The sequence below is a fragment of the Oncorhynchus keta genome, unplaced genomic scaffold, assembly GCF_023373465.1.
Source record: "Oncorhynchus keta strain PuntledgeMale-10-30-2019 unplaced genomic scaffold, Oket_V2 Un_contig_398_pilon_pilon, whole genome shotgun sequence".
Taxonomy (NCBI): Eukaryota; Metazoa; Chordata; class Actinopteri; order Salmoniformes; family Salmonidae; genus Oncorhynchus; species Oncorhynchus keta.
The window spans coordinates 73228-95486 of NW_026287545.1; the positions used below are offsets into that span (position 1 = coordinate 73228).

The 22259-nt window shown below is 40.0% G+C and overlaps 1 protein-coding gene across 11 annotated transcripts in view; it reads left to right on the forward strand.

The window, feature by feature from the left end:
- LOC127924396 (NACHT, LRR and PYD domains-containing protein 12-like) overlaps positions 1-22259 on the forward strand; it is a 30761-nt gene that overhangs the window by 1234 nt on the left and 7268 nt on the right. Inside the window, exons 4-8 of one of the 11 annotated variants that reach the window (XM_052509131.1) lie at positions 354-2151; positions 2421-2594; positions 4194-4367; positions 4959-5132; positions 14638-14811. In XM_052509131.1, coding sequence (XP_052365091.1) covers positions 354-2151; positions 2421-2594; positions 4194-4367; positions 4959-5132; positions 14638-14811 — 2494 coding nt within the window. The remainder of the gene's footprint in view (positions 1-353; positions 2152-2420; positions 2595-4193; positions 4368-4958; positions 5133-14637; positions 14812-22259) is intronic. The other 10 variants (XM_052509133.1, XM_052509132.1, XM_052509137.1 and 7 more) reach the window with 10 other exon arrangements.

Below are 22259 nucleotides of genomic sequence, written 5' to 3' on the forward strand. Positions count from 1 at the left end.
TCTGCCTCATGTTGAATGCTGTTTTATAACATTTAAAAGCTGTAGCTAAAGTAGCTGTGTAACTCAATGATATTGTAGCAGCCTTAACACAACACCTAGTGACCTCATCAAGTAGCAGCAGCGATGTGTTGTGGTGATTCATTTAGAGAGAGAGAGAGAATATTAATAATACCATCAATAATACCAATAATCATATAATCAGTCACACCAGTCTGTAATGCATTATGAAAACATTTACACATTTATACAGTCAGTTAAGATAATAAATTATTATAATTTAAGACTTTATAACCATCCTACAATACTGTAGAAATTAAAACAGACGTAATATTAATATCCTCTGTTATTTCTAGATTCAGATGATCTTGCTGAGATTTGCCAACGTGAACTCAAATCTAATCTAAAGAAGAAGTTTCAATGTGTATTTGAGGGGATCGCTAAACAAGGAAACCCAACACTTCTCAATAAGATCTACACAGAGCTCTACATCACAGAGGGTGGAACAGGAGAGGTCAATAATGAACATGAGCTGAGACAGATTGAGACAACAACCAGAAAACAAGCAAGACCAGAGACTGCAATCAAATGTAACGACATCTTCAAACCCTTAACTGGACAAGACAAACGTATCAGAACTGTGCTGACAAAGGGAGTCGCTGGCATTGGAAAAACAATCTCTGTGCAGAAGTTCATTCTGGACTGGGCTGAAGGAAAAGCAAATCAGGATGTCCAATTTGTGTTTTCATTCCCTTTTCGGGAGCTGAATTTGATGAAAGAGGACAAACACACTTTCATTGAACTTCTCAATCACTTCTCAATGGAAACCAAACAATCAAGAATCTCCAACTACAACAAGTACAAAGTTCTGTTCATCTTTGATGGTCTGGATGAGTGCCGACTGCCCCTAGACTTCCAGAAGAACAAGATCTGTTGGGACGTCACAGAGTCAACCTCAGTGGATGTTCTGCTGACAAATCTCATCAAGGGAAATCTGCTTCCCTCTGCTCTCCTCTGGATAACTACCCGACCTGCAGCAGCCAATAAGATCCCTTCAGGGTGTGTTGACCAGGTGACAGAGGTACGAGGGTTCAATGACCCACAGAAGGAGGAGTACTTCAGGAAGAGATTCAGGGATGAGGACCTGGCCAGCAGAATCATCTCACACATAAAGACATCAAGGAGCCTCCACATCATGTGCCACGTTCCAGTCTTCTGTTGGATTTCTGCAACAGTCCTTGAACACATGCTGAAACATAAGAGAGAAGAGATGCCCAAGACTCTGACTGAGATGTACACACACCTTGTGGAGTTTTATACCAAACAGAAGAATGAAAAGTATCTTGGGAAAGAAGAGACAGGTCCACACTGGAATAAAGAGAGCATTCTGTCACTTGGAAAACTGGCTTTTCAACAGCTTGTGAAGGGCAATCTGATTTTCTATGAAGAAGACCTGAAAGAGTCTGGCATTGATGTCAATGAAGCCTCAGTGTACTCAGGGTTGTGCACACAGCTCTTTAAAGAGGAATGTGGGCTGTACCAGGACAAGGTGTACTGCTTTGTTCATCTGAGCATTCAGGAGTTTCTGGCTGCTGTATATGTGTTCCTCTCATTCATCAACAACACTGAGAATCTAATATACAAACCGCAAACAAAGTCCAGGATCTTTTCTTCGCTGTTCAGAGACAAGCCTGAAGTTACTTTCTACAAGAGTGCTGTGGATAAAGCCTTACAAAGTGAGACGGGAAACCTGGACCTTTTCCTCCGCTTCCTTCTGGGCCTCTCACTGGAGTCCAATCAGAAGCACTTACAAGGTCTACTGACAAAGACAAGAAGCAGCTCACAGAGCCATGAAGAAACAGTCAAGTACATCAAGGAGAAGATCAGGGAGAATCTCTCTCCAGAGAGGAGCATCAATCTGTTCCACTGTCTGAATGAACTGAATGACCATTCTCTAGTGGAGGAGATCCAAAGATACCTGAGATCAGGAAGTCTCTCAAAACCCAAACTGTCACCTGCACAGTGGTCAGCTCTGGTCTTTGTGTTGCTGACTTCAGAAAAGGAGCTGGATGTGTTTGACCTGAAGAAATACTCCAGATCAGAGGAAGGTCTTCTGAGGCTGCTGCCAGTGGTCAAAGCCTCCAGAGCTGTTCTGTGAGTAAATAAAATGACATTTAAGAACTAATCATCAGGAAGAAAGATTCAGTTAGAGAAAAATATGTATTATAATATGTATATAATATTATCAATAAATTAATGGATTTCACATTAGTATAACAATATGACCATACAATTCTAGGAGACGGAAGATGAATCAATATCTTATTTGAGAGAATAAACCAAATGCATCTGCCATTGTCCTGCTACACTACTGGTGTTAAATGAACAGTGTGTTTGTGAAGTCATGATGATCTCTTTGTCAGGCTGTCAGGCTGTGGAGTCAAGATGGAAGGCTGTGCTTGTCTGGTCTCAGCTCTGAGGTCAAACCCCTCACACCTGAGAGAGCTGGATCTGAGTAACAATGACCTGAAGGATTCAGGAGTGAAGCTGCTCTCTGCTGGACTGGGGGATCCCCACTGTAAACTGGAGACTCTGAGGTCAGTATTCCTGTAGTTGGTCTACAAATGATAACTGTTCACCAGATCCACATGTGTTTACCAGACACACATAGTCCACACCATATGTGTTTGGACAGTGAAGCTTACAGTTTAAATGTGGTGCTAATGGTGAGAGGTTAGCATGTTTTGTTGTAACCTCTTATTGGTAACGGTGAGAGGTTAGCATGTTTTGTTGTAGCCTCTGTAACATTCTAACTCAATATTATCATGATTCATTCAGGACACTAATATATCTGAATAGATATGGCAGGTTTCAGGACACTAATATATCTGAATAGATATGGCAGGTTTCAGGACACTAATATATCTGAATAGATATGGCAGGTTTCAGGACACTAATATATCTGAATAGATATGGCAGGTTTCAGGACACTAATATATCTGAATAGATATGGCAGGTTTCAGGACACTAATATATCTGAATAGATATGGCAGGTTTCAGGACACTAATATATCTGAATAGATATGGCAGGTTTCAGGACACTAATATATCTGAATAGATATGGCAGGTTTCAGGACACTAATATATCTGAATAGATATGGCAGGTTTCAGGACACTAATATATCTGAATAGATATGGCAGGTTTCAGGACACTGATATATCTGAATAGATATGGCAGGTTTCAGGACACTAATATATCTGAATAGATATGGCAGGTTTCAGGACACTAATATATCTGAATAGATATGGCAGGTTTCAGGACACTAATATATCTGAATAGATATGGCAGGTTTCAGGACACTAATATATCTGAATAGATATGGCAGGTTTCAGGACACTAATATATCTGAATAGATATGGCAGGTTTCAGGACACTAATATATCTAAATAGATATGGCAGGTTTCATAACACTGATATATCTGAATAGATATGGCAGGTTTCAGGACACTAATATATCTGAATAGATATGGCAGGTTTCAGGACACTAATATATCTGAATAGATATGGCAGGTTTCAGGACACTAATATATCTGAATAGATATGGCAGGTTTCAGGACACTAATATATCTGAATAGATATGGCAGGTTTCAGGACACTAATATATCTGAATAGATATGGCAGGTTTCAGGACACTAATATATCTAAATAGATATGGCAGGTTTCAGGACACTAATATATCTGAATAGATATGGCAGGTTTCAGGACACTAATATATCTGAATAGATATGGCAGGTTTCAGGACACTAATATATCTGAATAGATATGGCAGGTTTCAGGACACTAATATATCTGAATAGATATGGCAGGTTTCAGGACACTAATATATCTGAATAGATATGGCAGGTTTCAGGACACTAATATATCTGAATAGATATGGCAGGTTTCAGGACACTAATATATCTGAATAGATATGGCAGGTTTCAGGACACTAATATATCTGAATAGATATGGCAGGTTTCAGGACACTAATATATCTGAATAGATTTGGCAGGTTTCAGGACACTAATATATCTGAATAGATATGGCAGGTTTCAGGACACTAATATATCTAAATATGTTGAAAAAATATATACTGCCACTATTTTCACCACCAAAGAATATCAGTGTGATTTTAATATGATTTGACTCTTTGCAGGCTGTCAAGCTGTATAGTCACAGAGGAAGGCTGTGCTTCTCTGGTCTCAGCTCTGAGGTCAAACCCCTCACACCTGAGAGAGCTGGACCTGAGCTACAATCACCCAGGAGACTCAGGAGTCAGACTGCTCTCTGCTGGACTGGAGGATCCACACTGCAGACTGGAGAAACTCAAGTATGTAGAGGGTTTATGTCAATGTTCATATCAGACATGTTGGACTTATCAGGCTGGTTAAGACAAACAGTCTGACCACCACTTGGACAAAGTTATATGCTGTGTGTGTGTGTGTCCAGTGTGTGTGTGTCCTGTGTGTGTCCAGTGTGTGTCCTGTATCTGTCCATTGTGTTTGGCCATTGTGTGTGTCCTTTCAAACATACACTGGCATACTTTACACACACACACACACACACACACACACACACACACACACACACACACACACACACACACACACACACACACACACACACACACACACACACACACACACACACACACACACACACACACACACACACACACACACACACACACACACACACACACACACACACACACACACACACACACACACACACTGGACACAATATGTTGCTCATTACACAGCAATAATCGTTTCACCACAGGGGTGTTGTGGTTAACTAACTAAATATTCTGTTAATTTCACATATCAATCACAATTAAAGCTTCATTGTCCTTCTACATGTACATTCTACTTGTGAAATTAACAGTGTGTTTGTGAAGTCATGATGATCTCTTTGTCAGGCTGTCAGGCTGTGGAGTCACAGAGGAAGGCTGTGCTTCTCTGCTCTCAGCTCTGAGGTCAAACCCCTCACACCTGAGAGAGCTGGATCTGAGTAACAATGACCTGAAGGATTCAGGAGTGAAGCTGCTCTCTGCTGGACTGGGGAATCCCCACTGTAAACTGGAGACTCTGAGGTCAGTATTCCTGTAGTTGGTCAACAAGTGATAACTGTTCACCAGATCCACATGTGTTTACCAGACACACATAGTCCACACCATATGTGTTTGGACAGTGAAGATTACAGTTTTAAATGTGGTGCCGTTCTCCAGCATTTTGGATTTGAGATACAATGTTTCATATTAGATGACAGTACAGAATGTCACCTTATATTGGTAATGGTGAGAGGTTAGCATGTTTTGTTGTAGTCTCTGTTATTGGTAATGATGAGAGGTTAGCATGTTTTGTTGTAGTCTCTGTTATTGGTAATGGTGAGAGATTAGCATGTTTTGTTGTAGCCTCTGTTATTGGTAATGGTGAGAGGTTAGCATGTTTTGTTGTAGTCTCTGTTATTGGTAATGATGAGAGGTTAGCATGTTTTGTTATAGTCTGTTATTGGTAATGGTGAGAGATTAGCATGTTTTGTTGTAGTCTCTGTTATTTGTAATGGTGAGAGGTTAGCATGTTTTGTTGCAGCCTCTGTTATTGGTAATTGTGAGAGGTTAGAATGTTTTGTTGTAACCTCTGATATTGGTAATGGTGAGAGGTTAGCATGTTTTGTTGTATCCTCTGTTATTGGTAATGGTGAGAGGTTAGCATGTTTTGTTGTAGCCTCTGTTATTGGTAATGGTGAAAGATTAACATGTTTTGTTGTAGCCTCTGTTATTGGTAATGGTGAGAGGTTAGCATGTTTTGTTGTAGTCTGTTATTGGTAATGGTGAGAGGTTAGCATGTTTTGTTGTAGCCTCTGTTATTGGTAATGGTGAGAGGTTAGCATGTTTTGTTGTTGCCTCTGTTATTGGTAATGGTGAGAGGTTAGCATGTTTTGTTGTAGCCTCTGTTATTGGTAATGGTGAGAGGTTAGCATGTTTTGTTGTTGCCTCTGTTATTAGTAATGGTGAGAGATTAGCATGTTTTGTTGTAGTCTCTGTTATTTGTAATGGTGAGAGGTTAGCATGTTTTGCTGTATCCTCTGTTATTTGTAATGGTGGGAGGTTAGCATGTTTTGTTGCAGCCTCTGTTATTGGTAATGATGAGAGGTTAGCATGTTTTGTTGTGACCTCTGATATTGGTAATGGTGAGAGGTTAGCATGTTTTGTTGTAGTCTCTGTTATTGGTAATGATGAGAGGTTAGCATGTTTTGTTGTAGTCTCTGTTATTGGTAATGGTGAGAGATTAGCATGTTTTGTTGTAGCCTCTGTTATTGGTAATGGTGAGAAAGGTTAGCATGTTTTGTTATAGTCTGTTATTGGTAATGGTGAGAGATTAGCATGTTTTGTTGTAGTCTCTGTTATTTGTAATGGTGAGAGGTTAGCATGTTTTGTTGCAGCCTCTGTTATTGGTAATTGTGAGAGGTTAGAATGTTTTGTTGTAACCTCTGATATTGGTAATGGTGAGAGGTTAGCATGTTTTGTTGTATCCTCTGTTATTGGTAATGGTGAGAGGTTAGCATGTTTTGTTGTAGCCTCTGTTATTGGTAATGGTGAAAGATTAACATGTTTTGTTGTAGCCTCTGTTATTGGTAATGGTGAGAGGTTAGCATGTTTTGTTGTAGTCTGTTATTGGTAATGGTGAGAGGTTAGCATGTTTTGTTGTAGCCTCTGTTATTGGTAATGGTGAGAGGTTAGCATGTTTTGTTGTTGCCTCTGTTATTGGTAATGTTTTGTGAGAGGTTAGATTAGCATGTTTTGTTGTAGCCTCTGTTATTGGTAATGGTGAGAGGTTAGCATGTTTTGTTGTTGCCTCTGTTATTAGTAATGGTGAGAGATTAGCATGTTTTGTTGTAGTCTCTGTTATTTGTAATGGTGAGAGGTTAGCATGTTTTGCTGTATCCTCTGTTATTTGTAATGGTGGGAGGTTAGCATGTTTTGTTGCAGCCTCTGTTATTGGTAATGATGAGAGGTTAGCATGTTTTGTTGTGACCTCTGATATTGGTAATGGTGAGAGGTTAGCATGTTTTGTTGTAGTCTCTGTTATTGGTAATGATGAGAGGTTAGCATGTTTTGTTGTAGTCTCTGTTATTGGTAATGGTGAGAGATTAGCATGTTTTGTTGTAGCCTCTGTTATTGGTAATGGTGAGAAAGGTTAGCATGTTTTGTTATAGTCTGTTATTGGTAATGGTGAGAGATTAGCATGTTTTGTTGTAGTCTCTGTTATTTGTAATGGTGAGAGGTTAGCATGTTTTGTTGCAGCCTCTGTTATTGGTAATTGTGAGAGGTTAGAATGTTTTGTTGTAACCTCTGATATTGGTAATGGTGAGAGGTTAGCATGTTTTGTTGTATCCTCTGTTATTGGTAATGGTGAGAGGTTAGCATGTTTTGTTGTAGCCTCTGTTATTGGTAATGGTGAAAGATTAACATGTTTTGTTGTAGCCTCTGTTATTGGTAATGGTGAGAGGTTAGCATGTTTTGTTGTAGTCTGTTATTGGTAATGGTGAGAGGTTAGCATGTTTTGTTGTAGCCTCTGTTATTGGTAATGGTGAGAGGTTAGCATGTTTTGTTGTTGCCTCTGTTATTGGTAATGGTGAGAGGTTAGCATGTTTTGTTGTAGCCTCTGTTATTGGTAATGGTGAGAGGTTAGCATGTTTTAGCATGTTTTGTTGCCTCTGTTATTAGTAATGGTGAGAGATTAGCATGTTTTGTTGTAGTCTCTGTTATTTGTAATGGTGAGAGGTTAGCATGTTTTGCTGTATCCTCTGTTATTTGTAATGGTGGGAGGTTAGCATGTTTTGTTGCAGCCTCTGTTATTGGTAATGATGAGAGGTTAGCATGTTTTGTTGTGACCTCTCTTATTGGTAATGGTGAGAGGTTAGCATGTTTTGTTTTGTTTTTGTTGACCTCTGATATTGGTAATGGTGAGAGGTTAGCATGTTTTGTTGTATCCTCTGTTATTTGTAATGGTGGGAGGTTAGCATGTTTTGTTGCAGCCTCTGTTATGTTTTGGTAATGATGGTAATGGTGAGAGATTAGCATGTTTTGTTGTAGCCTCTGTTATTGGTAGTGGTGAGAGGTTAGCATGTTTTGTTGTAGTCTCTGTTATTGGTAATGGTGAAAGATTAACATGTTTTGTTGTAGCCTCTGTTATTGGTAATGGTGAGAGGTTAGCATGTTTTGTTGTACCCTCTGTTATTAGTAATGGTGAGAGATTAGCATGTTTTGTTGTAGTCTCTGTTATTTGTAATGGTGAGAGGTTAGCATGTTTTGTTGTAGTCTCTGTTATTGGTAATGGTGAGAGGTTAGCATGTTTTGCTGTATCCTCTGTTATTGGTAATGGTGAGAGGTTAGCATGTTTTGTTGTAACCTCTGATATTGGTAATGGTGAGAGGTTAGCATGTTTTGCTGTATCCTCTGTTATTTGTAATGGTGGGAGGTTAGCATGTTTTGTTGCAGCCTCTGTTATTGGTAATGATGAGAGGTTAACATGTTTTGTTGTTGCCTCTGTTATTAGTAATGGTGAGAGGTTAGCATGTTTTGTTGTATCCTCTGTTATTGGTAATGGTGGGAGGTTAGCATGTTTTGTTGTAGTCTCTGTTATTTGTAATGGTGAGAGATTAGCATGTTTTGTAGTAGCCTCTGTTATTGGTAATGGTGAGAGGTTAGCATGTTTTGTTGTTGCCTCTGTTATTGGTAATGGTGAGAGGTTAGCATGTTTTGTTGTTGCCTCTGTTATTGGTCATGGTGAGAGGTTAGGATGTTTTGTTGTAGCCTCTGTTATTGGTAATGGTGAGAGGTTAGCATGTTTTGTTGTAGTCTCTGTTATTGGTAATGGTGAGAGGTTAGAGGTTAGCATGTTTTGTTGTACCCTCTGTTGTTGCAGTCTCTGTTATTTATTGGTATTGTTGTAGTCCTCTGAGATGGTGAGGTTAGCATGTTTTGTTCTAGTCTCTGTTATTGGTAATGGTGAGAGGTTAGCATGTTTTGTTGTAGCCTCTGTTATTGGTAACTGTGAGGGGTTAGCATGTTTTGTTGTAAACTCTGTTATTGGTAATGGTGAGAGGTTAGCGTGTTTTGTTGTAGCCTCTGTTATTGGTAACTGTGAGAGATTAGCATGTGTTAGCATGTTTTGTTGTAGTCTGTTATTGGTAATGGTGAGAGGTTAGCATGTTTTGTTGTAGCCTCTGTTATTGGTAATGGTGAGAGGTTAGCATGTTTTGTTGTATCCTCTGTTATTGGTAATGGTGAGAGGTTAGCATGTTTTGTTGTATCCTCTGTTATTGGTAATGGTGAGAGGTTAGCATGTTTTGTTGTAGCCTCTGTTATTGGTAATGGTGAGAGGTTATTATGTTTTGTTGTAGCCTCTGTTATTGGTAATAGTGAGAGGTTAGCATGTTTTGTTGTAACCTCTGTTATTGGTAATGGTGAGAGGTTAGCATGTTTTGTTGTAGCCTCTGTTATTGGTAATGGTGAGAGGTTAGCATGTTTTGTTGTAGCCTCTGTTATTGGTAATGGTGAGAGGTTAGCATGTTTTGTTGTCGTCTGTTATTGGTAATGGTGAGAGGTTAGCATGTTTTGTTGTATCCTCTGTTATTGGTAATGGTGAGAGGTTAGCATGTTTTGTTGTAGTCTGTTATTGGTAATGGTGAGAGGTTAGCATGTTTTGTTGTAGCCTCTGTTATTGGTAATGGTGAGAGGTTAGCATGTTTTGTTGTAGTCTCTGTTATTGGTAATGGTGAGAGGTTAGCATGTAATTGGTAATGGTGAGAGGTTAGCATGTTTTGTTGTATCCTCTGTTATTGGTAATGGTGAGAGGTTAGCATGTTTTGTTGTAGCCTCTGTTATTGGTAATGGTGAGAGGTTATTATGTTTTGTTGTAGCCTCTGTTATTGGTAATAGTGAGAGGTTAGCATGTTTTGTTGTAACCTCTGTTATTGGTAATGGTGAGAGGTTAGCATGTTTTGTTGTAGCCTCTGTTATTGGTAATGGTGAGAGATTAGCATGTTTTGTTGTAGCCTCTGTTATTGGTAATGGTGAGAAAGGTTAGCATGTTTTGTTATAGTCTGTTATTGGTAATGGTGAGAGATTAGCATGTTTTGTTGTAGTCTCTGTTATTTGTAATGGTGAGAGGTTAGCATGTTTTGTTGCAGCCTCTGTTATTGGTAATTGTGAGAGGTTAGAATGTTTTGTTGTAACCTCTGATATTGGTAATGGTGAGAGGTTAGCATGTTTTGTTGTATCCTCTGTTATTGGTAATGGTGAGAGGTTAGCATGTTTTGTTGTAGCCTCTGTTATTGGTAATGGTGAAAGATTAACATGTTTTGTTGTAACCTCTGTTATTGGTAATGGTGAGAGGTTAGCATGTTTTGTTGTAGTCTGTTATTGGTAATGGTGAGAGGTTAGCATGTTTTGTTGTAGCCTCTGTTATTGGTAATGGTGAGAGGTTAGCATGTTTTGTTTTGTTGCCTCTGTTATTGGTAATGGTGAGAGGTTAGCATGTTTTGTTGTAGCCTCTGTTATTGGTAATGGTGAGAGGTTAGCATGTTTTGTTGTTGCCTCTGTTATTAGTAATGGTGAGAGATTAGCATGTTTTGTTGTAGTCTCTGTTATTTGTAATGGTGAGAGGTTAGCATGTTTTGCTGTATCCTCTGTTATTTGTAATGGTGGGAGGTTAGCATGTTTTGTTGCAGCCTCTGTTATTGGTAATGATGAGAGGTTAGCATGTTTTGTTGTGACCTCTGATATTGGTAATGGTGAGAGGTTAGCATGTTTTGTTGTATCCTCTGTTATTTGTAATGGTGGGAGGTTAGCATGTTTTGTTGCAGCCTCTGTTATTGGTAATGATGAGAGATTAGCATGTTTTGTTGTAGCCTCTGTTATTGGTAGTGGTGAGAGGTTAGCATGTTTTGTTGTAGTCTCTGTTATTGGTAATGGTGAAAGATTAACATGTTTTGTTGTAGCCTCTGTTATTGGTAATGGTGAGAGGTTAGCATGTTTTGTTGTACCCTCTGTTATTAGTAATGGTGAGAGATTAGCATGTTTTGTTGTAGTCTCTGTTATTTGTAATGGTGAGAGGTTAGCATGTTTTGTTGTAGTCTCTGTTATTGGTAATGGTGAGAGGTTAGCATGTTTTGCTGTATCCTCTGTTATTGGTAATGGTGAGAGGTTAGCATGTTTTGTTGTAACCTCTGATATTGGTAATGGTGAGAGGTTAGCATGTTTTGCTGTATCCTCTGTTATTTGTAATGGTGGGAGGTTAGCATGTTTTGTTGCAGCCTCTGTTATTGGTAATGATGAGAGGTTAACATGTTTTGTTGTTGCCTCTGTTATTAGTAATGGTGAGAGGTTAGCATGTTTTGTTGTATCCTCTGTTATTGGTAATGGTGGGAGGTTAGCATGTTTTGTTGTAGTCTCTGTTATTTGTAATGGTGAGAGATTAGCATGTTTTGTAGTAGCCTCTGTTATTGGTAATGGTGAGAGGTTAGCATGTTTTGTTGTAGTTATTGGTAATGGTGAGAGGTTAGCTCTGTTATTGGTAATGGTGAGAGGTTAGCATGTTTTGTTGTTGCCTCTGTTATTGGTAATGGTGAGAGGTTAGGATGTTTTGTTGTAGCCTCTGTTATTGGTAATGGTGAGAGGTTAGCATGTTTTGTTGTAGTCTCTGTTATTGGTAATGGTGAGAGGTTAGCATGTTGTTGCAGTCTCTGTTATTGGTATTGGTGAGAGGTGAAAGTGTTTTGTTCTAGTCTCTGTTATTGGTAATGGTGAGAGGTTAGCATGTTTTGTTGTAGCCTCTGTTATTGGTAACTGTGAGGGGTTAGCATGTTTTGTTGTAAACTCTGTTATTGGTAATGGTGAGAGGTTAGCGTGTTTTGTTGTAGCCTCTGTGGTAATTGAGAGGTTAGCATGTTTTGTTGACCTCTGTTATTGGTAATGGTGAGAGGTTAGCATGTTTTGTTGTAGCCTCTGTTATTGGTAACTGTGAGAGATTAGCATGTGTTAGCATGTTTTGTTGTAGTCTGTTATTGGTAATGGTGAGAGGTTAGCATGTGTTGTTGTCGTCTGTTATTGGTAATGGTGAGAGGTTAGCATGTTTTGTTGTATCCTCTGTTATTGGTAATGGTGAGAGGTTAGCATGTTTTGTTGTAGCCTCTGTTATTGGTAATGGTGAGAGGTTATTATGTTTTGTTGTAGCCTCTGTTATTGGTAATAGTGAGAGGTTAGCATGTTTTGTTGTAACCTCTGTTATTGGTAATGGTGAGAGGTTAGCATGTTTTGTTGTAGCCTCTGTTATTGGTAATGGTGAGAGGTTAGCATGTTTTGTGGTAGCCTCTGTTATTGGTAATGGTGAGAGGTTAGCATGTGTTGTTGTCGTCTGTTATTGGTAATGGTGAGAGGTTAGCATGTTTTGTTGTATCCTCTGTTATTGGTAATGGTGAGAGGTTAGCATGTTTTGTTGTAGTCTGTTATTGGTAATGGTGAGAGGTTAGCATGTTTTGTTGTAGCCTCTGTTATTGGTAATGGTGAGAGGTTAGCATGTGTTGTTGTCGTCTGTTATTGGTAATGGTGAGAGGTTAGCATGTTTTGTTGTATCCTCTGTTATTGGTAATGGTGAGAGGTTAGCATGTTTTGTTGTAGCCTCTGTTATTGGTAATGGTGAGAGGTTATTATGTTTTGTTGTAGCCTCTGTTATTGGTAATAGTGAGAGGTTAGCATGTTTTGTTGTAACCTCTGTTATTGGTAATGGTGAGAGGTTAGCATGTTTTGTTGTAGCCTCTGTTATTGGTAATGGTGAGAGGTTAGCATGTTTTGTGGTAGCCTCTGTTATTGGTAATGGTGAGAGGTTAGTATGTTTTGGTCAGAAATCTTATGACCTCTTCAAATAGGGGGACTAGATAAATAAAGTGCTTTTATTTTTCTAAATGGTGAAACAGATATGTATTAAAATATCCTCAAATAAAAGGGGACATTATAAACTGTCACCTCATATGAAACATTTGATCTCAAATCTAAAATGTTGGAGTATAGAGACACATTTAAAATGTCAGCTTCACTGTCTAAATAGATATGGTGTGGACTGTATACTCAATACAATCTAAATCTGATACCTCACTGTCTAAATAGATATGGTGTGGACTGTATACTCAATACAATCTAAATCTGATACCTCACTGTCTAAATAGATATGGTGTGGACTGTATACTCAATACAATCTAAATCTGATACCTCACTGTCTAAATAGATATGATGTGGACTGTATACTGAATACAATCTAAATATGATACCTCACTGTCTAAATAGATATGGTGTGGACTGTATACTCAATACAATCTAAATCTGATTCCTCACTGTCTAAATAGATATGGTGTGGACTGTATACTCAATACAATCTAAATCTGATTCCTCACTGTCTAAATAGATATGGTGTGGACTGTATACTCAATACAATCTAAATCTGATACCTCACTGTCTAAATAGATATGGTGTGGACTGTATACTCAATACAATCTAAATCTGATTCCTCACTGTCTAAATAGATATGGTGTGGACTGTATACTGAATACAATCTAAATCTGATTCCTCACTGTCTAAATAGATATGGTGTGGACTGTATACTCAATACAATCTAAATCTGATACCTCACTGTCTAAATAGATATGGTGTGGACTGTATACTCAATACAATCTAAATCTGATACCTCACTGTCTGTGTCACGCCCTGGTCGAAGTATTTTGTGTTTATCTTCATGTTTGGGTCAGGCCAGGGTGTGGCATGGGGTTTTTGTATTGTGGTGTGTTTTGTCTTGGGGTTTTGGTGTTGGTATTGGGATTGTAGCTTAGTGGGGTTATCTAGCAAAGTCTATGGCTGTCTGGAGTGGTTCTCAATCAGAGGCAGGTGTTTATCGTTGTCTCTGATTGGGAACCATATTTAGGCAGCCATATTCTGTGAGTGTTTAGGTGGGTGATTGTCCTTAGTGTCTTTGGTCCTGTCGCTGTGTGACACAAGTTATAGGCTGTTTAGGTTTTCGTTACGTTTATTATTTTGTAGTGTTTGTATTGATTCGTGTTTACGTTTGTTTATTAAACATGGATCGCAATCTACACGCTGCATTTTGGTCCGACTCTCCTTCGCTAAAAGAGAACCATTACAGACTGTCTTTTGACTGATACTGCTTTTTAACCTGTCTGTTCAGTCTTTTAAAATATTTGTACTATACATGTTTCTATCTACAAGCAATACTTGGATAATTTGTCATTTAAAATAATGATGCATTCATTTCTGAATATATGACATGTTTCAGGACACTGATATACCTGAAAATATTCTGTCACTATTTTCACCTCCAAAGAATATCAGTGTGATTTTAATATGATTTGACTCTTTGCAGGCCTTCAGGCTGTCTAGTCACAGAGGAAGGCTGTGCTTCTCTGGTCTCAGCTCTGAGGTCAAACCCAACACCTTATTTGTGCAGGTTACAGTGTAAACAGGGAAAGCTAAGCTTAACATTTTAATACAATCTGTCTGTAATTGTATGTCTTCTGTGTTTCAGACTCACTGACTGTAAACTCACAGACACATCCTGTAAAGTGTTGGCCTCAGTTCTCATTTCAAACCCCTCACACCTGAGAGAGCTGGATCTGAGTATCAATGACCTGAAGGATTCAGGAGTGAAGCTGCTCTCTGCTGTACTGGGGGATCCCCACTGTAAACTGGAGACTCTGAGGTCAGTATTCCTGTAGTTGGTCAACAAGTTCACCAGATCCACATGTGTTTACCAGACACACATAGTCCATACAGTATGTGTTTGGACAGTGAAGCTTACAGTTTTAAATGTGGTGTTATGCTCCAGCAATTTGGATTTGAGATACAATGTTTCATATTAGGAGGCTTTTATTGACAATTACATTTTTTATTTTTTTTATTTCACCTTTAACCAGGTAGGCAAGTTGAGAACAATTTCTCATTGACAATGGCGACCTGGCCAAGATAAAGCAAAGCAGTTCGACAGATACAACGACAGAGTTACACATGGAGTAAAACAAACATACAGTCAATAATACTGTATAAACAAGTCTATATACAATGTGAGCAAATGAGGTGAGAAGGGAGGTAAAGGCAAAAAAGGCCATGGTGGCGAAGTAAATACAATATAGCAAGTAAAGCAATGGAAGAATGTGCAAAAGTAGAAATACAAATAATGGGGTGCAAAGGAGCAAAATAAATTAAATACAGTTGGGAAAGAGGTAGTTGTTTGGGCTAAATTATAGGTGGGCTATGTGCAGTAATCTGTAAGATGCTCTGACAGTTGGTGCTTAAAGCTAGTGAGGGAGATAAGTGTTTCCAGTTTCAGAGATTTTTGTAGTTCGTTCCAGTCATTGGCAGCAGAGAACTGGAAGGAGAGGCGGCCAAAGAAATAATTGGTTTTGGGGGTGACTAGAGAGATATACCTGCTGGAGCGTGTATAACAACATGAAGTTGAAGCAAAGAATCAATATTTGCAGTTTTGACCCTTCTTTTCCAAGACCTCTGCACTCCACCCTGGCATGCTGTTAATTACCTTCTGGGCCACATCCTGACTGATGGCATGTTGTCAATTAACTTCTGAGCCACATCCTGACTGATGGCATGTTGTCAATTAACTTCTGGGCCACATCCTGACTGATGGCATGCTGTTAATTAACTTCTGGGCCACATCCTGACTGATGGCATGTTGTCAATTAACTTCTGGGCCACATCCTGACTGATGGCATGCTGTTAATTAACTTCTGGGCCACATCCTGACTGATGGCATGTTGTCAATTAACTTCTGGGCCACATCCTGACTGATGGCATGCTGTCAATTAACTTCTGGGCCACATCCTGACTGATGGCATGCTGTCAATTAACTTCTGGGCCACATCCTGACTGATGGCATGGCATGCTGTTAACTTCTGGGCCAATTGACTGATGGCATTCTGGGCCACATCCTGACTGATGGCATGTTGTCAATTAACTTCTGAGCCACATCCTGACTGATGGCATGCTGTTAATTAACTTCTGGGCCACATCCTGACTGATGGCATGCTGTCAATTAACTTCTGAGCCACATCCTGACTGATGGCATGCTGTTAATTAACTTCTGGGCCACATCCTGACTGATGGCATGCTGTTAATTAACTTCTGAGCCACATCCTGACTGATGGCATGCTGTTAATTAACTTCTGGGCCACATCCTGACTGATGGCATGTTGTCAATTAACTTCTGGGACACATCCTGACTGATGGCATGCTGTTAATTAACTTCTGGGCCACATCCTGACTGATGGCATGTTGTCAATTAACTTCTGGGACACATCCTGACTGATGGCATGCTGTTAATTAACTTCTGGGCCACATCCTGACTGATGGCATGTTGTCAATTAACTTCTGGGCCACATCCTGACTGATGGCATGCTGTCAATTAACTTCTGGGCCACATCCTGACTGATGGCATGCTGTTAATTAACTTCTGGGCCACATCCTGACTGATGGCATGCTGTTAATTAACTTCTGGGACACATCCTGACTGATGGCATGTTGTCAATTAACTTCTGAGCCACATCCTGACTGATGGCATGCTGTTAATTAACTTCTGGGACACATCCTGACTGATGGCATGTTGTCAATTAACTTCTGGGCCACATCCTGACTGATGGCATGCTGTTAATTAACTTCTGGGACACATCCTGACTGATGGCATGTTGTCAATTAACTTCTGGGCCACATCCTGACTGATGGCATGCTGTCAATTAACTTCTGAGCCACATCCTGACTGATGGCATGCTGTTAATTAACTTCTGGGCCACATCCTGACTGATGGCATGCTGTCAATTAACTTCTGAGCCACATCCTGACTGATGGCATGCTGTTAATTAACTTCTGGGCCACATCCTGACTGATGGCATGCTGTCAATTAACTTCTGGGCCACATCCTGACTGATGGCATGCTGTTAATTAACTTCTGGGCCACATCCTGACTGATGGCATGTTGTCAATTAACTTCTGGGCCACATCCTGACTGATGGCATGCTGTTAATTAACTTCTGGGCCACATCCTGACTGATGGCATGTTGTCAATTAACTTCTGAGCCACATCCTGACTGATGGCATGTTGTCAATTAACTTCTGGGCCACATCCTGACTGATGGCATGCTGTTAATTAACTTCTGGGCCACATCCTGACTGATGGCATGCTGTTAATTAACTTCTGGGCCACATCCTGACTGATGGCATGCTGTTAATTAACTTCTGAGCCACATCCTGACTGATGGCATGTTGTCAATTAACTTCTGAGCCACATCCTGACTGATGGCATGCTGTTAATTAACTTCTGGGCCACATCCTGACTGATGGCATGCTGTTAATTAACTTCTGGGCCACATCCTGACTGATGGCATGTTGTCAATTAACTTCTGGGCCACATCCTGACTGATGGCATGCTGTCAATGAACTTCTGGGCCACATCCTGACTGATGGCATGTTGTCACTTAACTTCTGGGCCACATCCTGACTGATGGCATGCTGTCAATGAACTTCTGGGCCACATCCTGACTGATGGCATGCTGTCAATTACCTTCTGGGCCACATCCTGACTGATGGCATGCTGTAGCTCAGTTGGTAGAGCATGGCGCTTGTAACGCCAGGGTAGTGGGTTCGATTCCCGGGACCACCCATACGTAGAATGTATGCACATGTCTGTAAGTCGCTTTGGATAAAAGCGTCTGCTAAATGGCTATTATTATTATTATTATTATTATTATTATATTATTAATTAACTTCTGGGCCACATCCTGACTGATGGCATGTTGTCAATTAACTTCTGGGCCACATCCTGACTGATGGCATGCTGTCAATTAACTTCTGGGCCACATCCTGACTGATGGCATGCTGTTAATTAACTTCTGGGACACATCCTGACTGATGGCATGCTGTTAATTAACTTCTGGGCCACATCCTGACTGATGGCATGTTGTCAATTAACTTCTGGGCCACATCCTGACTGATGGCATGCTGTTAATTAACTTCTGGGCCACATCCTGACTGATGGCATGCTGTTAATTAACTTCTGGGCCACATCCTGACTGATGGCATGTTGTCAATTAACTTCTGGGCCACATCCTGACTGATGGCATGCTGTTAATTAACTTCTGGGCCACATCCTGACTGATGGCATGTTGTCAATTAACTTCTGGGCCACATCCTGACTGATGGCATGCTGTTAATTAACTTCTGGGACACATCCTGACTGATGGCATGCTGTTAATTAACTTCTGGGCCACATCCTGACTGATGGCATGCTGTTAATTAACTTCTGGGCCACATCCTGACTGATGGCATGTTGTCAATTAACTTCTGGGCCACATCCTGACTGATGGCATGCTGTTAATTAACTTCTGGGCCACATTAATGGTCTCAGGATGCTTTACTGTTATTATATTGTATTAAAGTAGTCATACGTTTAGTATTTGGTCCCATATTCCATGCCTGCAGTGATTACATCAAGCTTGTGATTCTACTAACTTGTTGAATTAATTTGCAGTTTGTTTTGGTTGTGTTTTGGGTGTTTTTCACCATAACTGAATGGTGAATAATGTAATGTCATTTTGTATTGTCACTAAGAATAGAAGATGTTTCTGAACACTCCTACATTCATGTGGATGCTACCATGATTATGAATAATAATGAAAGAATCGTGAATGATGATGAATGAGAAAGTTACTGAGGCACAAAGATCAGAATAAATGCTGACCTCCCCTGTTATTGGTAATGGTGAGAAGTTAGCATGTTTTGTTGTAGTCTCTGTTATTGGTAATGGTGAGAGGTTAGCATGTTTTGTTGTATCCTCTGTTATTGGTAATGGTGAGAGGTTAGCATGTTTTGTTGTATCCTCTGTTATTGGTAATGGTGAGAGGTTAGTATGTTTTGTTGTATCCTCTGTTATTGGTAATGGTGAGAGGTTAGTATGTTTTGTTGTAGCCTCTGTTATTGGTAATGGTGAGAGGTTAGCATGTTTTGTTGTAGCCTCTGTTATTGGTAATGGTGAGAGGTTAGTATGTTTTGTTGTAGTCTCTGTTATTGGTAATGGTGAGAGGTTAGCATGTTTTGTTGTAGCCTCTGTTATTGGTAATGGTGAGAGGTTAGCATGTTTTGTTGTAGCCTCTGTTATTGGTAATGGTGAGAGGTTAGTATGTTTTGTTGTAGCCTCTGTTATTGGTAATGGTGAGAGGTTAGTATGTTTAGTTGTAGCCTCTGTTATTGGTAATGGTGAGAGGTTAGTATGTTTAGTTGTAGTCATGATTTTTCTTAGTCATGGCATCATCAGGATTCATTTATTATTGTTTAGAAACATGTTATCTGTTATTAAGAAAATGGTGATCATCCACCATGTTTTGTTCTGTCTCTGTTATTGGTAATGGTGAACCAAGTATGTTTTGTTGTAGTCTCTGTTATTGGTAATGGTGAAAGGAACATCAGTATGTTAAGTTGTAGCCTCTGTTAATTATAAATAGGTTAGCATGTTTTGTTGTAGTCTCTGTTATTCAAATGGTGAGTGGTTACATGTTTTGTTTTCTTTCAAATGGTGAACAGGTTATATGTTAAGTTGTGAGCCTCTGTTATTGAAACATTTGAGAGGTTAAAATGTTTAGTTGTAGCCTCTGTTTTAAAATGTCAGGTTAGTATGTTTTAGATATGGTAGTCTCTGTTATTGGTAATGGTGAGAGGTTAAATGTGATTCCTCAGCCTCTGTAAATAGTAATGGTGAGGTTAGTATGTTTAGTTGTAGTCATGATTTTTAAATAGTCATGGCATCATCAATCTAAATTTATTATTGTTTAGAAACATGTTATCTACTCACTTAAGAAAATTAAATAGATATGGTCATCATCCACCATTTTAATTCTGATTCCTCACTGTCTGGTAATGGTGAGAGGTTAGCATGTGTTGTTGTAGCCTCTGATTCCTCTTGGTAATGATGAGAGGTTAGCATGTGTTGTTGTAGCCTCTGTTATTGGTAATTGAGAGGTTACTGCTTTTTAATGTTTGGTCTGGTCCTCTGTCAAATATTTGTTAATTTGCAGAGGTTACAAGCAATGTTTTATGATAACCTCTGTCATTTCCAGGAGGCTGTGAGGTTGGTCTCAGTTTTGAGGTCAAACCTCAACACGTTATTGGTGCAGGTTACAGTGTCAGCAGGGAAACCTCTGTTCATTGGTAAATTGAGACAGGTTGCATTTTTGTGTGTGCAGTCTCTGCTTGGTAATGGTGAGAGGTAAAGTGTTGCATGTGTTGTCACACCTGAGAGAGCTGGATCTGGTAATGGTGAAGGTTAGTATGTTTTGTTGTAGTCTCTGTTATTGGTAATGGTGAATCCCCATGTGTTGTTGTAGCCTCTGGTCAGTATTCCTGTGAGTTGGTTAGTAAGTTTTGTTAGTCTCAGTTCCACATGTGTTTGGTAACATAGTCCACACCATATCATGTAACCTCTGTTATTGGTTGTAGTTATCATGTTTGTTGTCCACTGTTATTGGTACATGGTGAGAGGTTCACTGTCCATTTTTGTTTTAGTCCTGTCATTTTCACAGGAGGGCTTAATGTTTTGTTGAAGCCTCTGTTAAAGAGAAATGCGCCAACAACGGTCAATGCATGTTTTGTTGCCATCTATTCTGTTATTGGTAATGGTGAAAAAGGAGGTTTTTAGCTATGTTTTGTTGTTGCCTCTGTTATTGGTAATGGTTTTTTTTTAGCATGTTTGTTGTTGCCTCTGTTATTGGTAATGGTGAGAGGTTAGCATGTTTTGTTGTAGTCTCTGTTATTGGTAATGGTGAGAGGTTAGTATGTTTTGTTGTAGTCTCTGTTATTGGTAATGGTGAGAGGTTAGCATGTTTTGTTGTAGTCTCTGTTATTGGTAATGGTGAGAGGTTAGCATGTTTTGTTGTAGTCTCTGTTATTGGTAATGGTGAGAGGTTAGCATGTTTTGTTGTAGTCTCTGTTATTGGTAATGGTGAGAGGTTAGCATGTTTTGTTGTAGCCTCTGTTATTGGTGATGGTGAGAGGTTAGCATGTTTTGTTGTTTCCTCTGTTATTGGTAATGGTGAGAGGTTAGCATGTTTTGTTGTAGTCTCTGTTATTGGTAATGGTGAGAGGTTAGCATGTTTTGTTGTAGCCTCTGTTATTGGTAATGGTGAGAGGTTAGCATGTTTTGTTGTAGCCTCTGTTATTGGTAATGGTGAGAGGTTAGCATGTTTTGTTGTAGTCTCTGTTATTGGTAATGGTGAGAGGTTAGCATGTTTTGTTGTAGCCTCTGTTATTGGTAATGGTGAGAGGTTAGCATGTTTTGTTGTAGCCTCTGTTATTGGTAATGGTGAGAGGTTAGCATGTGTTGTTGTAGCCTCTGTAACTTTCACACTCATTATTTTTACATTTACATTTAAGTCATTTAGCAGACGCTCTTATCCAGAGCGACATACAAATTGGTGCATTCACCTTATGACATCCAGTGGAAGAGTCACTTTACAATAGTGCATCTAAATCTTAAAAGGGGGTGGGGGGGGTGAGAAGGATTACTTATTCTATCCTAGGTATTCCTTAAAGAGGTGGGGTTTCAGGTGTCTCCGGAAGGTGGTGATTGACTCCGCTGTCCTGGCGTCGTGAGGGAGTTTGTTCCACCATTGGGGGGCCAGAGCAGCGAACAGTTTTGACTGGGCTGAGCGGGAACTGTACTTCCTCAGTGGTAGGGAGGCGAGCAGGCCAGAAGTGGATGAACGCAGTGCCCTTGTTTGGGTGTAGGGCCTGATCAGAGCCTGGATGTACTGAGGTGTCGTTCCCCTCACAGCTCCGTAGGCAAGCACCATGGTCTTGTAGCGGATGCGAGCTTCAACTGGAAGCCAGTGGAGAGAGCGGAGGAGCGGGGTGACGTGAGAGAACTTGGGAAGGTTGAACACCAGACGGGCTGCGGTGTTCTGGATGAGTTGTAGGGGTTTAATGGCACAGGCAGGGAGCCCAGCCAACAGCGAGTTGCAGTAGTCCAGACGGGAGATGACAAGTGCCTGGATTAGGACCTGCGCCGCTTCCTGTGTGAGGCAGGGTCGTACTCTGCGGATGTTGTAGAGCATGAACCTACAGGAACGGGCCACCGCCTTGATGTTAGTTGAG